This window comes from Apis cerana, linkage group LG1 (genome assembly GCF_029169275.1).
Source record: "Apis cerana isolate GH-2021 linkage group LG1, AcerK_1.0, whole genome shotgun sequence".
NCBI lineage: Eukaryota > Metazoa > Arthropoda > Insecta > Hymenoptera > Apidae > Apis > Apis cerana.
This window is the reverse complement of record NC_083852.1, coordinates 9921749-9935836: the sequence shown is the minus strand read 5'-3', so window position 1 is coordinate 9935836 and position 14088 is coordinate 9921749. Positions and strand designations below refer to the sequence as shown.

Genomic DNA, 14088 nt, shown 5'->3' with positions numbered 1-14088 from the left:
ATGATATTTGATGGACGGAACGTATGAATTGAACTGGGCGCAATTTTTAAAAGTTTCATTATTAGCAATTATTGGTTTATTATCATATTGTAATAAATATAATGTATATATATTATTTATATTATAAAAATTCAAATGTCCATTGAAATTCAAATAGCAATACAATATAAAATAAAAATTTGCCAAAAATTATAATTTCTATGTAATTTGTTTTTAAAATAATTATTAATAATTAAAATTACAATTATAGATAATCATATTCAAAACATAGTATATGATTATCATCAATCTTCTTATGTTTATTTAAACAGAATATTTTGAATTGTAACGGTGACTTTATATGGATAGTATTTACTTATTTTTAATTGAAATTAAATTTTATTGTTTTAATGTTATTAGGCTAGAAATTTATAAAAATATAACATTATTTTAGTAAATTGTTTAAAACATATAATCTAAAATATAAACTAAATATATGCAAAAATAAAAAAAAACAAAACATATTATTGAGGTTATGTTACATTTGTCGATTTCATTGTATTATTTGAGTTTTATTATTTATATATAACTATTGATATGGAAAAACATTTTGCAGCATTAAAATTATTCGATTCAGATTCTGATAAAATATTATCAGAAGCACTTAATTGTTCTGAAACGCCATCTTCTCATCGAATTTGTTTAAATCAAATTTATCGGTCTAAAAGTCAGTCTAACTTGGTTAGACAATATAGTTATGAACAAATTTTTAATGAAAATATAACTTCAAAGTAAGAACTATTGTGTACAGGTATCAAAATGACATAAGTAATTAATATTTTTTTTTTATTTCAGACAAATAAAATTACCAGAATTTGCGCAAACTGATAATAAAGCTATCAATTATCAAACAACGGAATTTTATTATAGTCCGAATAAATCTCTTAATAGACAATTTTCCAAAAGTAGTAATATATTACAAGCACCAAAATTTGTTTTAAACAAAACATCAAATGAAATATCCTTTAGTGCAAATAATATAAATGAATCAAAGTCTTTGTTGTATTGTCCTATAAAAAATACAATAACAAATGTGACAGATACAAAAAAAGAAGTTGAAGAGTTATCATCTGTGAAATTAAATAATTGTGAAGAAGTACATACTATATCAGAAGTAAAAGATGTTACAAAAATTATAGACGAAAAGACATATCAAAATATAAAAAAGAAGTTCAGACCATTAGTAATGAAGAATAAAATTGCTCAAAAAAAAAAGACAAATATGTGTTATTATAGTTGTTTAACTTTAGGTATATTACCAGTACTTGCAATCATATTTGCATTACTGTTAGATTTAAATCTACCCACATTTTGTGATCGTGCTATGATTTTTTCAAATGCTAGTCAAGAATTACAACAAAAAATACATGGACAGGAAAATGCAATTTCACAAATTATTAAACATTTAAATCAAGATTTCTTTTATTTGAAAGTTTTATGTCTCATAGGTGGAACAGGAGTTGGGAAATCTTATACTGTCGGTACAATAGTAAAACATTTTCCTTTTAGAGAAGCAATTCATACATATGATGCACTGTTAGATTATTCTATGGACATGAACATGTTAAATTCATTACCTTCATATCAATTATTTATTGTGGAAAATTTAAAAATAAAAGATTTGGATGTCTTTTCTAACATACTAGATGCGCTAAGTCAAAAAAGAGATAAATGTATTACAATAATAGCAATTTTTAATGTAGAAGAAATAAATGATAACTTAGAAAGAAAAATAGATTTAACACAAAGTACAAATAAAATTCAAGAAATATTGATTAGGAAAAAAATTGATAGTTTAATTGTTCCTTATCAACCTTTGAGTGAAGAAACATTACAGACTTGTATAATAGAAGCAGCAACAGCTAGTGATTTAACACTTACACTGGATCAAATAAATGAAATCAAAGAAAGTTTATTACAGTTTGGCAGTGGCTGTAAAGGAGCCTATGCTAAGGTACAAATTATTGATAAACACTAAAGGTCAGTTATGAATTTTCTGAAATATACATTTTCTTTTCTCTAAAAAAAAAAAAAAGAAAGAAAATGTTCAAGACTAAAATCTATAAATTTTGCTCAAGATAATCAATATTTTGCATTAATAGAAGAAATATATTTATATATTTTATATGTTTCTATAATAGATATAATAGATATAATATTGCTGTCATTTATAAACTAATTATTGAATATCAATCAAATGTAAATTAATTAATATATCTTTATATAAATATCCCTCTTATATATTATTTCATATAGTGCTATCACTTTTATATCAATTAAATAGTACATAATATAAAATTACAAATTTTGATTATTTTAAATTTAAAGAAGAAATACTGTATTAATATAAATTATATAAAAAGTAATTAAATTATTTTTTTTACATTAAACATGAATTAATATATGTAAATTCAAGATTTTACTTTCTATAAAAAAGTTTTTGAAAGAAAATGTACTTTTTTATCAGAATAAACAGAATGAAATGTATTTAAATGTATTAAATGTATTTATTTTAGTTTTTTTTTTTTCAATGAAAAAGTAAAGAAATATTTTAAATTTAGCATATGATTCTTATAGTGATATTCGTAAAAATTAATTTTTTCTTGAAAAAAAATATCGATCCCTATATTTCATCGATAAAATAGTGATTATAAAATTCCATTCAATAGATTCTATTTCCAAATTACCCTTAATACAAGCTATTGCCAATGTGAATCTATACATACCAAAAATATATATATTTAATTCTAACAATCGATCCATAGATTTACATAAAAAAATATATAGATTATGGAATATTGATTTTCCTATAATAAGTCTTTATAAACAATCGAGGGTACTAATTTGATATAATTTACTATATTCATGTAACAAGTTTTTAATTAAATCATTATCATAAAGTCAGATTAATAAAGTATTTGTGATTCTATATTCTATATTTCTTATTCTTATTCTTTTATATATAAAAACAACGATTGCTTCGAAAAATGAAGCAAAAATCGACAATTAATATTTATGTCATAATGATAGAGAATGATCTTTATTATAATAGTGAATAATTTCTTAATTTTTTATATTTTTATTGCAAATGTATATCAAATATTCATAATAATAATATTATTTTTTTTCAGAGTTATAATTCAAATCAATATAAACTTAATATTTGCTTACATAAAAATATATTTTTTATATTTAATTATATTTTAATGTATAATTATATTATTGCATTATTCTTTTTTGATATATGTTATGATGCATATAAAGAATATGAAAATACAAGTTTTTCATTAATATTTATTTCTATTCGATACGATTTATTTTTTGGTAATTTAGCAGTACATTTACATTTTTTTTATCAGTTACAAGATTGTATTGATTATATCTCCGATTTTTCTCAAGATTAATATTTCAATTCATGTGACACAATATTCCATAAAAAGTTATATCCACGTTGTATCTTATCTTTCAAAACATAATTCTGGAGATACAGTAACATTTCACTTTCTGATGGCAAATGTTTGAATCATTGCGTGTCAAAGCTTAGTAAGAAAACACCACCGAAGCAACTGTTACGTACTATTTATGTCAGTATAATCATTATTGTTACGCAAAACCATAACAATCTAATTCGTAATTATATCAATATATATTCATTGTTTTTCCTTTTTACTTTAAAAATGCTTATTCTTTAATAAATGATGCTTCTGTTTTTATCACACTTTCTTCCATTCGATTCTTAAAAACTTTTTTAAGAATCAGTGCAAAGCATTTCAATAATGTTTCTTTCTCTTTTTGATTACGATTAAATGTGTATATAACATTTATCGCAATTGATATTTATTAATATTTAAAGCTGTTAATAGTTAATAGTTAAAATTTCTAAATTTCTGGTATAATAATAATAACATTTTCTAATAAAAAAAAAAACATAATTTCCTGTTACGTATAATGATGATGTAAGATAGAAACAGTTACGTGAAATTATATAGTGATGATTAGAAAATAAGATTACGATATTTACGATTATGCGATTATACAATTTTTGGAAACAAGTAAAGAAAAAGAAAAGAAAAAATAAATTTGCTATTACCTCGTATTCGTTTACTTTAAATTTTGACACAAGGCATTTAACAATTAATTTGGATACTTTCATTACTGAACAAAACTATAATTTTCGGAAGTTTTGCAAGACTTGTACAAAAGAAAAAGAAAGGGTCGTTACGAAATTAACCACTATCGTGCATCGTTTAAGTGCTTGTCTACTTACATCTATAAAAGACGAGCAATTAGATGAACTATGGTATTCAATATTTATGCTTCATTGCAAAAACGCAGGACAGTTTACTCGCGTTTATTTACAGAAATAAAAGACGAAATTATCGATTAACTTAAAGAAGAAAAGTATACGAAAAAAGGATCAATTTGTCCCTGAACGTATATTTATTTCTTTGTTCTGTATGTGGCGGCATAAGCCACCACAAGGGTATCGAAGGCGGAGCTATAAGAAAGGTGTAACTGGAAATTATAAAAGAGCGGTCAGTAGTCAAGAGGAGGCAGTCTCCTTCAAGTGTTCACCTGCGCGACTACGAATCGGGTACGTTATATTTCTTTAATTTTTTATTAATAAATTTTTAATCGAAGCAACATTTTTCATTGAAAATTAAATTCTAAAAAAATTCTCAAAAATCGAACGATTTATTTATACATCCATTAAAAAATCAAAAATCATTAAAACAAATTGCATTAAGTGCATATTATTATCGCGTCAAAGATTTTTAATACGATTTATCTTCTTCTTTTAAATTAGTTTATTTTAATTTTGATTCGTCAAAATTCGCAATTGCCTTTTTTTAAAATTAATTTCTCCTAATATATCATGATATCTCTCTACGTTCTTAAGTAAACCTTACTAGTATAACAATTATTTGCATGATAATTCATTCAACGCGTATCAAATTTTAATCACGTCGCGTGATGAAGGAGTTCAATCGGTTTTTCTCAATGTACTTACTTCGTCAAACCGATGTCGCAGGAATTTCAAGTGCCAATTTGTATGCCGACCTTGTTTTAAGAGGTCAGAAATTCTAGAGGCCAAGGATACGGGAACAAATTAGTAACATTGAATCTGTAGAATAAGCAGATACATTTAAAACGTGATATTTTCAAACTCATCGAATCAATGATATTTTATTTACTTCGATAATTAATGAAGTACGTGATCGTACGATGTATATATAATTCGCACGTTTTCAAAAATCTTTTGTTCTCGAAATTATGCGGAAAAAATTTATCGAAACCTATTTGATCTTCCATTTTATTGATTTTAAAATATAATAGATCGAAAAATTGATCGCAATGTTAAAAGAAAAAGCAAATCAATCGATCTGTTTGACATAATGCTTTCTGCGTATGGGGTGAATGGCATTCAGTATCAAAGAACTTCAATAGTAATAATACGATAAATACTTTCTACGCGGAAGTGGTTTATTTTTCTGGTTACTCGATAACCTATTAATCTTACACTCGTTATAATTAATATACAAAAAAACCTTTTGCACTTAAAACTGAGACTCGAATTCGAATAAATATAAATAAATAAAATCGATGTAACCTACATAACAAAAAAAAAAAAAGAAAGAAAATTATCAAATATTCATCTAAAATGCTTTTCCCATTCTTCATTTCGTTTAACATTCCAAACTGTCGAATCAATGAGTTGAATATATTAAAAATTTTCCGTCTCGTTTCGATCCTGCATCGATTTTGATCAAGACCGCAAATTTGCGTAAAAAAAAAAAAAAAGGATCATTAGAAAACAAAGAGAAGGCAAAATTGTCATTAAGGACAAGTGAAACATCATCGAGCGAGTTGGTCGATCTCTTGGTACAAAATCGGGGAACAAAGATGGACGCGCAACTGGCCGATTACATAATCGGAGAAAGTGGTTGCGAAACTAGTCACTCACCACATGTTGCTATCACGGAACACGTAACACTTGGGTGGTATTCGTAGATACTTGGTCGAGCATTATATCATAAAGAGACGAAATTGTTATGTCATGAAATCAACGTTAACGTTACTATTGACTAAATCCTTACGAAATTACGGGAGAATGCATAAGCGATCTCGCGTTACGCGATCAAAAGAAAGCGTATTTACCCGTTTCGAAGCGAAACATTTCTTTCTACAGCTGTGTCGCGGTAAGACGGCTTTCGATATCGAGGGAGCAATGTCAGCTGTTCGTCGAAGATATCTCATATGATTTTTCTTTTACTTAGAAAATATCTGGAATGACCTTGACACAAATATCGAAAATAAACTTTACTTTCATACAAGAGGATTGATTTCAGAAAATGACGAATGATTTTTTTTAGAATCTCGAGCGATCGATAAGTACATTAATTATCGATAATTTAAAAACGGCTTGAAAAATTAACGAGATGGGAACAGCGGTCGAATGGGTAACAGCGGAGGACGCGTACGAGTGCACCCTCTCGAAGGAGACGCAGCAAATCTCGAAGGAGGAGCTGAGAGAGGATAAGAATACCAGAGACCAAGCCCTCGAGCAAATACGTAACTGGATAAAATTGAATCCGCGTATTCAGAATTGTCGTCTTGGTGAGAGAATCGTTTTCTTTCTTCTTTCTTCTTTTTTTTTTCTTTTTTTTTCGAGTATTTTTAAAAGATAATGCCTCATTACGTAGACACGCGTGATCAAATTAAACTGTCGCCGATATTATCTGTCGCGATTCTCGCTCGACAGATGCGCGATTTTTGTTAAGATTCCTAAGATGTAAAAAATTTAACGTCCCAATGGCGGAGGAAGCGATCGAGAGATACTTGCTGCTGCGCCAGGTCTACCATCCTGCTTTCAACAATTTGGACATCACGGAACCAACGATGGAGGAGCTGTTGTCTTTGGGGTAAGATCGATGAAACGAAGTTTCGCGTGTCAACGATATTATGTGTATCCCTATTTTGCAGATATCTATTCGCTGCACCCGGGCGTGATGCTAAAGGCCGTCGTGTCATAATTGCCAGACCAGGTAAACTCAGTCCAATTTGGCTGTTGTGGATAATGATCGTTTCCACGCTTCTCACTCCCCTTCTTTTATTCGAAACGCAACGTTTCTTAAAAGAAAAAGATTGCAACCTGTTTATTATTCGTCATTTTTGTTTTTATTAACACGCGGTTATTTTTGTCGCGTTAAATATGCTGAGGAAACACGATAAAAAAAGAAAGAAAAAACGAGAACGAATTTTACGGGTTGCGCAATTGCATAACACGTACGTTTGCGCGTAACAATATTTACTTTCTGCCACGTGCTTTCAGGTGTCTTTGATCCGCATAAGTACACGAATGCTGATATGTGTAGAATTCACGCGATCACTTACGAGTGTTTGATGGAAGACGAGGAAAGTCAAGTACGAGGTTTCGTCCATTTTGCCGATGGTGCTGGTGTTAGCTTTCCGCATTTGACGCTCTTCACACCCAAGGAGGCTGTCCGTATCGTGAAAAATGGCGAGGTATATGAATCGTCACTTTTCTTTCGTCGTGAAACGTTGACGCAATTATTACACGTGATAAAAATTCAGCAACGGTGTCAACAGTGTCACGATGGGAAAGATTGCGACTGAATCGTCGATGAAAAAATATATTTACACTTTTAAAATGAATATAGAATTAATTCTTAAATGGATAATGATAACTTTTAGCGAACGATACCTATGCGACATAAGGAAGTTCACGCGATTAACACGCACCCATCTTTAAAATTTGCCCTCGATTTTGGTATGTCGCTCATCTCGGAAAAAATAAAGAAACGTGTGAAAATTTACACCAGCCTCGAAGAAGCGATCAATCACAAGATGGACACGAGTTTATTGCCTAAAGAGTACGGTGGCACGATGCCTATGAAAGAAATGATTGGTAAGCATATTCCAAGCTGATTAATCGCCAATAATAATGAGGAAGGAAGAGAAAAGAAATTTGGAGCGTGTTAATTAATTTGTAGAATTATGGAAGAAAGAATTGCTCGATATGACGCCAACATTGTTGAGCCACGATAAAATGCGGGTGAATTTGGAATTGTACTCGGAAAAAGCTCGAGAGGGGGCGGTTTCAGCTTTGAAACAAGGCTTCGGATGTTCCGATATCGGACCCAACGACTCGACCATGTACGGGATCACGGGCTCTTTCAGGAAACTCGAAGTGGACTGAAACGCATTATCGCGTCTACGCATAACGCATACATGTATCAATCCAGTTGGATATTCTATTGTAAACTTATTCTATCTATTGGAACAATGTTATCAAGTTTTTTATAAGTAGTCATTAAATGTGAAATCTCGTTAAGATATTACTCGTGGATATAAAAAAAAGGCAGTGAAATTTCGATCTCGTTAATGCAATGTAATTTTGCGGCCGATAAATTTTTTAAAGCAATAATTGTATAAGCATAAAATTGATAATGAATTGACTTAGGTTTACGCTCGGTTAATTATATTATATAAGTTGCGTATTTCATTGCATTCTAGTTATTTGTAAATAATAACATTTGGAAATAAATATATATTTTCTTACACTTATATTAATATTTCTTTTATTTTTCTAAGTGGAAATCGGACGACGACAAGTTTAAGAAGAGATCCAACTTGCAATTATTTCACGTATTTTCACTCTGGCTCGAGTCAGATCCTCGACATCTGTATCTGAATCGCTGTACAAATCGCGACAATGAGACGATCCTGCGAGTAACAAGGATCTATCAATTGATTTTAAATGACTCGTTTAAAACAAAAAGAATCACAAGGTGCCTGATATTACCTTTAATAAGCACAGCCGGAGAAAATGTATTTAAATCTTGAAGAACGGATAGTGCATGCCACGGATCAATATCTCCGTTTGTAAATATTACATTTCTCAAGTCTGGTCGTAATCCTCCATACATTATATTTGTTCTTTTAATTCTGCTATTTAAGAAATCGCCATTGTAGCTGCAAGACAAACGATATATCGTACGATTATCTTATCTGCAGATAAACAAATATTTAAATAGTTAGAAATATTTGACGTACTATTCGCCGTATAAATCTTGGCAAATATTTGTAAAATATAGCAACGGAAATAAGGATCCAAAAATTGATTTCGTTGAATTCGTTGTTTGGTAATAACCGTATTCCGTGCACGTCTGGTAGTACCACTGTCTCACTGTAATGGCATGTAAAAAATAAAATTATAAACAATAAGTAATTCAAGCAGGAAGGAATTTTTATCGTAATGTGCTTACCTATATCAGATTGAGCGTCCCACGTTTCATTCCTGTAAAGCGTCACGAACTTTTCGTAATTGTTTTTCAAACATTTGTCTTTTCTTGACACGAAATGCGCCAATCTCTGAAGGGGGCTACCCAAATACGTAGCGGTCATGTTCTCGCAGCAAGAGGCGATCTTTCTTCGGCCATTTTCCACTTTATCGTATTGAACTACACTAGCGAAGCTCTGATCGTAAAATTTAATAAATGGATAAATATTAGTAAAATATCTTCTTCTCGAAAAATTCGTTTCACGATAACGATAACGTACCTCCGCTAAAAGATTACCAAAGTGTCCCAGGTCGTTGAAAGATTTTACATTTGGCACGTCGCATAAACTATAATGTATAATTTTAAAATATTATACATCGTAACGTTATTTATTCATTGTTATAAAAATAAACGAATGAACAATTACTTGAAATATTGTTTCAGTCTTTGCGGGCCATTCTCGACGTGTAATAATTCCTCGACTTCGTCGAACGCGGTTTTTATTTCGTCGACACATTTTTCACTGTATTTACGAAGTGATTCGGTCACGATTTCGTAATACTCTAAAAAAAAAAAAAAAAAAGAAATTTTTCTGTAAAATTGAAATCGGTTTTATTCTTTACCATTAAAATCGAGTTTTGCGAGAACCGGAGCGCTGCTGGCTAATGCACCCTGAATCAGATGAGGATACTTGAGCCTAGCCCAAGAGGCCACGTTTCCAGCGTAAGATCCGCCAAAAACAATTACGGTACTATTTCGCCGATTTTCGTCCTTCTTTTTCGTTTTGATAAAATACGCTAGATCGGCAAGTGCCTGATCGACGCTTAGATACTGCAAGTTTCTCGAACTAGTGTCGCTATTTTTGATAGTTTAAAAAATAAAAATTACTAAAGTGTCGTGTACGAAGAAATAAATATGGTTCATTTGCTATGGAATGAAAATATTTTGCTAAAAAAAAGTAAAACTATGACTTTTTTTTCTATACCAATAATAATTGAAGAATTGCAAATTTTTGTCTGATTTCGTTTGATTCTCGAAGCAAATGTATATTATTTTCGTGAGTAGAGACAAAACTCATACTTGGTCGGTTTACTTTTGCCGTAATAACGATGCTCGGTGTAATACATGCTCGCGTTGTGATTAGATGCAAGCTCGTACATTAAACCAGCCTCTAAGAAGCCCTTAGATATTGCCCATTCTCCTCCGATCATGATCAATATTGGCCCATTTTTTTTGAAAAATCTTGAATTTTCAAGATAACGCTGTCGAAACAAGACGTACAAACACGCGTAAGATCGTTTGTTCAAGTCGTAATTTCATTCTATTTACGGTATACCATCGACCAAGTACGGTTGTCTCGGGGATTGAAATGATCTAAGGGCTGCTGGATCCATGCTTCGGTAATATTTTCCTGAATCGCTTTATTGAGAGATTGCGGTTCTTCCAAACCGTGGAAATGAAATCCGTGAAGACCGACACCGTGACCGGGATGATAAATACAACACAATAAAAATAGGAAACTTAAAAAATTCATATCTGTTGAAATTTATCTATTTAACGGCGGAACAATTAATGGAACACTGTTGAATAAAATGTTCCACCCGATTGTTTTATTGCTCGATATCGAGATAATTAGTTCCTCTCAAAGATTTTAAAATTAAATTGGAAAAATTTATCTGATAAGACAAATTGTCTTATTGTCTGATTGAAGACAAGATGTATATATATAGTAGGTCCATCAAAAAAAAATATTGAATTGTAAACAAGGATATCGGTACTCGAAAGATAATAACTATCACAGAATGCGTCTATGTAACATGATCAATATTTCACCAATGAAAAATTATCTTGAAAATTCTATGATAAAAATTGATTTTTGAGAAGGAGAGAAGAGAGAGAGGAATTAAATATCAGTTTTATATCGGATATAATACCTAAAATAGCTTTATTTTCAATAGCAGTGCTTAACAATTAAATTTGTAAAAAGAATAAACTGCGGTAAGTATGAAACATTTTATTGTTAAATATTTTACGATATGAAAACTGTTACGAGAACTAAAACAATATTATAATAATTATGGATATATTGATTTTGTTCTATATCAGTTTCATTGGTCAAAACCGACATATCCGTAATAATTATAACATCTCTTTGGTTCTTAAAAATAATTTTAATCAGATTCAATATATAATACATAGTTATTTTCGAGACCGTTTCAATTTTTGTCTAGAACTCGATCTACGATGTTTTCTAGGTATTTCATCGTCATCGGAAACTCTATCTTTATCAGATTGTTCGTATTTATCACGCGTCGATTTTTGTCGAGAATCTCTTTCATCGGAATGATGGTGGCGTTTTTCAATGGTTTTCGAACGGTGTTCAATCTCCGGTTCCGGAGATTCAGACCATCTCCAATTTTTACCATTCTCTACATCGCTACCATCTTCCCATTTTGATTTATTCCTAAAAGAAAATTAAAGATTAATGATACATCAATATATATTATATTTATATTATAATATATTAGGATATATAATATACATTAAATACAGTAAAAAAAATTAAAATATATAGTATGATAAATAATAATAACAAATCTTTAATACCTATGTTCGATTTTTTTATTGCTTGTAACGTCTTGAGAGGATGAAGACAATTGTTTTGCCCATCTCGGTGGGCTTTTAATATCATATTCGTCATGAGGATTTTTAAAAGTGTGCAAAAAATTGCAAGCTCTTCCTTTAGGACATTTCGACATTCCGCACACAGCACTCCTCCATGATTTCAGATTAACAAATTCACAATTCAGTTGTCGACCAGCATACCATCGACCTTTTAATCTTCTTAAAGCTCTGGCAGCTTCTCTTTCGGTGTAATATTCAACATATAAGTTTCCTCGTAAATGAACTTCGGTATTACAACAATATTTTAAAGTCTTTATCCTTCCAAATGATTCCAATTCAGGAACTACATCTTTGTAGAATTCACGAAAATGCTGTCGTGTTTCTGAACTTTCAAATTCGAGTGCAATATCCGTATCGTATTCCGCGCAATTTTTCTCCAAGGAAAAATGTGTATAAAAACTAGGTACTAATATCACTTTGCTCAAACATACCCTACGATGATTTCTTGAGCAAGTATCACCATACCTAGAAATATATTTTTGACTTTATAAATACGATATTTAAAACAGATTATATTATATGCTTAAAGAAAAAATGCTTTGTATATTATTTACCTGCAAGCACCAGTCTTTGTAAAAAAGGGGCAAAGCTCTTTACCAGGTTGACTATCGATAACTTCCCGCAAGGCTTCCGGAGTCTTGATCCCATTATCGATATAGTCGTCGATTTCTTTTAATAGTTGTTCCCTTTGTCTAATCTCCTCTTCTCTTCTACGTTTTTCTTCTTCCTGTTTTTTGCGAATTGCTTCCTGTTTCGCTTCGAATTCTTGACGTATTTTCGCTTCCTGTTCCAGTTGTAACTGTCGAGCTTTTTGTTTTTTCTCTTGTAGAATTTTCCATTCTTCTTGTGCTTTTACCTAAGAATATTAAACATAATATAAAACACTGTGGATACAGTTTATTGTTAAAGTAAGTTTGATTGTTTAGTTTATAGAAACCATGTAGTAACTAGCAGGCTTTGGTATCCACATTTTAACATTATTTTCAGGGTTATAGCAAAATTCTTGTGAAACAGTGATACATTATTCGATGATGATTAATCGAACGTATGCTATCGATCGTGAAAACAAAGTAATTTCGATAACATGACAACATACGCGATATATTAATCAATTGGTTAATAATTTTCTTGTATTGAAATAAAAAAGAAAGAAAAGGAAAATGAAGTTGGCAGTTGCAAAAGAAAATTTATCAAAATTTCATAAATATCTTTTGATTATTTTATAAACTGACCTCTTCTTCTAACCATTGTTTTTCCCGTTGATCGTGCTCTTCCTTTTCTCGAGCTTCTTTTTCTCTCTCCTCAATTTCACACTGTTCTAACCACTTTAAATATTCCGCGCTTTTTACAAGTGCTGCCCTCAGTTGTTCCTCGTTCGCTTCACGTTCAGCGGCCGTTTTACGACGCAGACGTCTTCGATGCTCTCTTTTTGCTATTTTACGCCACTCCTTATGACTCTTTTTCGTCAAATGACTCCCTTCCATTACCATACATTTTTCAAGAAAATATTTGTATTATCTCCGATAATATCATCATAGTATCACAAATTTTTGACACAAGTGAAACGTATCTGGTAGTCGATGCCGTTAAAGAAATGGCGGACTACACGTGCACGTCGCTGTGCAATCACTGCAAACAAAAAGCTTTTAATTCTGATTATTCTTAAATTTTTAAATTATTTACGGAATTATATAAAATAATATTATTATATGAAATTATATACTTAATAAGATGAAATATATTATTATTATTATTATTAATATTATTAAATTATCGTATAAGAAATACAAAATAAATAATAAAATAGTTTTTAAAATTCTAAGAAAAAAAATAATTTTTTACAGAAATAATTTCTGAGAAACTTACTCAAAAATGATTTATTGTTTAAAAAAAAAATTCTTTTTATATAATTCATCGTATACATTAAATAATACATTAAATACATGTGTATTTAACTAGAACAGTTTAACGCAAAACAAAAATTACTACAAAATTACTACTTAACATAAAATTATTACCAACTTAAAAAATTTTCCAGAGACTTCTTATTCTAGGGATT

The 14088-nt window shown here is 30.1% G+C and overlaps 4 protein-coding genes across 5 annotated transcripts; 2 read left to right on the top strand and 2 right to left on the bottom strand.

Moving 5' to 3' along the window:
• Nucleotides 1-293: 293 nt before the first annotated feature.
• On the top strand, nucleotides 294-3749 carry LOC108002948 (uncharacterized). Its single transcript, XM_017064955.3, has 2 exons — nucleotides 294-770; nucleotides 835-3749. The coding sequence occupies exons 1-2, from the start codon at nucleotides 577-579 to the stop codon at nucleotides 2015-2017; spliced, it is 1377 nt and encodes a 458-aa protein (XP_016920444.1). The 5' UTR covers nucleotides 294-576; the 3' UTR covers nucleotides 2018-3749.
• A 254-nt stretch (nucleotides 3750-4003) lies between these two features.
• Nucleotides 4004-8628, top strand: LOC108002960 (clavesin-2-like). Its single transcript, XM_017064966.3, has 7 exons — nucleotides 4004-4633; nucleotides 6414-6657; nucleotides 6803-6962; nucleotides 7024-7085; nucleotides 7373-7566; nucleotides 7756-7969; nucleotides 8055-8628. The coding sequence occupies exons 2-7, from the start codon at nucleotides 6480-6482 to the stop codon at nucleotides 8258-8260; spliced, it is 1014 nt and encodes a 337-aa protein (XP_016920455.1). The 5' UTR covers nucleotides 4004-4633; nucleotides 6414-6479; the 3' UTR covers nucleotides 8261-8628.
• Nucleotides 8615-10878, bottom strand: LOC108002956 (putative serine protease K12H4.7). Its single transcript, XM_017064963.3, has 9 exons — nucleotides 10681-10878; nucleotides 10425-10606; nucleotides 9968-10200; nucleotides 9772-9907; nucleotides 9625-9691; nucleotides 9330-9540; nucleotides 9118-9250; nucleotides 8867-9036; nucleotides 8615-8787 (listed from the first exon to the last, which is right to left on the bottom strand). Exons 1-9 carry the CDS (start codon nucleotides 10876-10878, stop codon nucleotides 8678-8680), a joined length of 1440 nt encoding a protein of 479 aa, XP_016920452.2. The 3' UTR covers nucleotides 8615-8677.
• A 380-nt stretch (nucleotides 10879-11258) lies between these two features.
• Nucleotides 11259-14026, bottom strand: LOC108002957 (U2 small nuclear ribonucleoprotein auxiliary factor 35 kDa subunit-related protein 2). Of its 2 annotated transcripts, XM_062084571.1 has the most exons (5): nucleotides 13896-14026; nucleotides 13262-13658; nucleotides 12584-12885; nucleotides 11952-12494; nucleotides 11259-11808 (listed from the first exon to the last, which is right to left on the bottom strand). In XM_062084571.1, exons 2-5 carry the CDS (start codon nucleotides 13517-13519, stop codon nucleotides 11544-11546), a joined length of 1368 nt encoding a protein of 455 aa, XP_061940555.1. In that variant the 5' UTR covers nucleotides 13520-13658; nucleotides 13896-14026; the 3' UTR covers nucleotides 11259-11543. The 2 variants fall into 2 exon arrangements, with proteins under 2 accessions (XP_061940555.1, XP_028525086.1); XM_028669285.2 differs by lacking the exon at nucleotides 13896-14026 and having other exon boundaries at nucleotides 13262-13773.
• Nucleotides 14027-14088: the final 62 nt, after the last annotated feature.

Bases quoted from the DNA above. Each gene is read 5' to 3' on its own strand.
- LOC108002948 (XM_017064955.3), top strand. From the start codon at position 577: ATGGAAAAACATTTTGCAGCATTAAAATTATTCGATTCAGATTCTGAT. The intron at 771-834 runs GTAAGAACTATT...TTTTTATTTCAG, and splicing joins AATGAAAATATAACTTCAAA to ACAAATAAAATTACCAGAAT.
- LOC108002960 (XM_017064966.3), top strand. From the start codon at position 6,480: ATGGGAACAGCGGTCGAATGGGTAACAGCGGAGGACGCGTACGAGTGC. The intron at 6,963-7,023 runs GTAAGATCGATG...CCTATTTTGCAG, and splicing joins GAGGAGCTGTTGTCTTTGGG to ATATCTATTCGCTGCACCCG. The intron at 7,567-7,755 runs GTATATGAATCG...GATAACTTTTAG, and splicing joins GTATCGTGAAAAATGGCGAG to CGAACGATACCTATGCGACA.
- LOC108002956 (XM_017064963.3), bottom strand. From the start codon at position 10,878: ATGAATTTTTTAAGTTTCCTATTTTTATTGTGTTGTATTTATCATCCC. The intron at 10,607-10,680 runs GTATACCGTAAA...TTGTTTCGACAG, and splicing joins ACAACCGTACTTGGTCGATG to CGTTATCTTGAAAATTCAAG. The intron at 9,251-9,329 runs GTAAGCACATTA...ATGCCATTACAG, and splicing joins GGACGCTCAATCTGATATAG to TGAGACAGTGGTACTACCAG.
- LOC108002957 (XM_062084571.1), bottom strand. From the start codon at position 13,519: ATGGTAATGGAAGGGAGTCATTTGACGAAAAAGAGTCATAAGGAGTGG. The intron at 12,886-13,261 runs GTCAGTTTATAA...TAATATTCTTAG, and splicing joins AACAATGGTTAGAAGAAGAG to GTAAAAGCACAAGAAGAATG. The intron at 11,809-11,951 runs GTATTAAAGATT...ATTTTCTTTTAG, and splicing joins AATAAAAAAATCGAACATAG to GAATAAATCAAAATGGGAAG.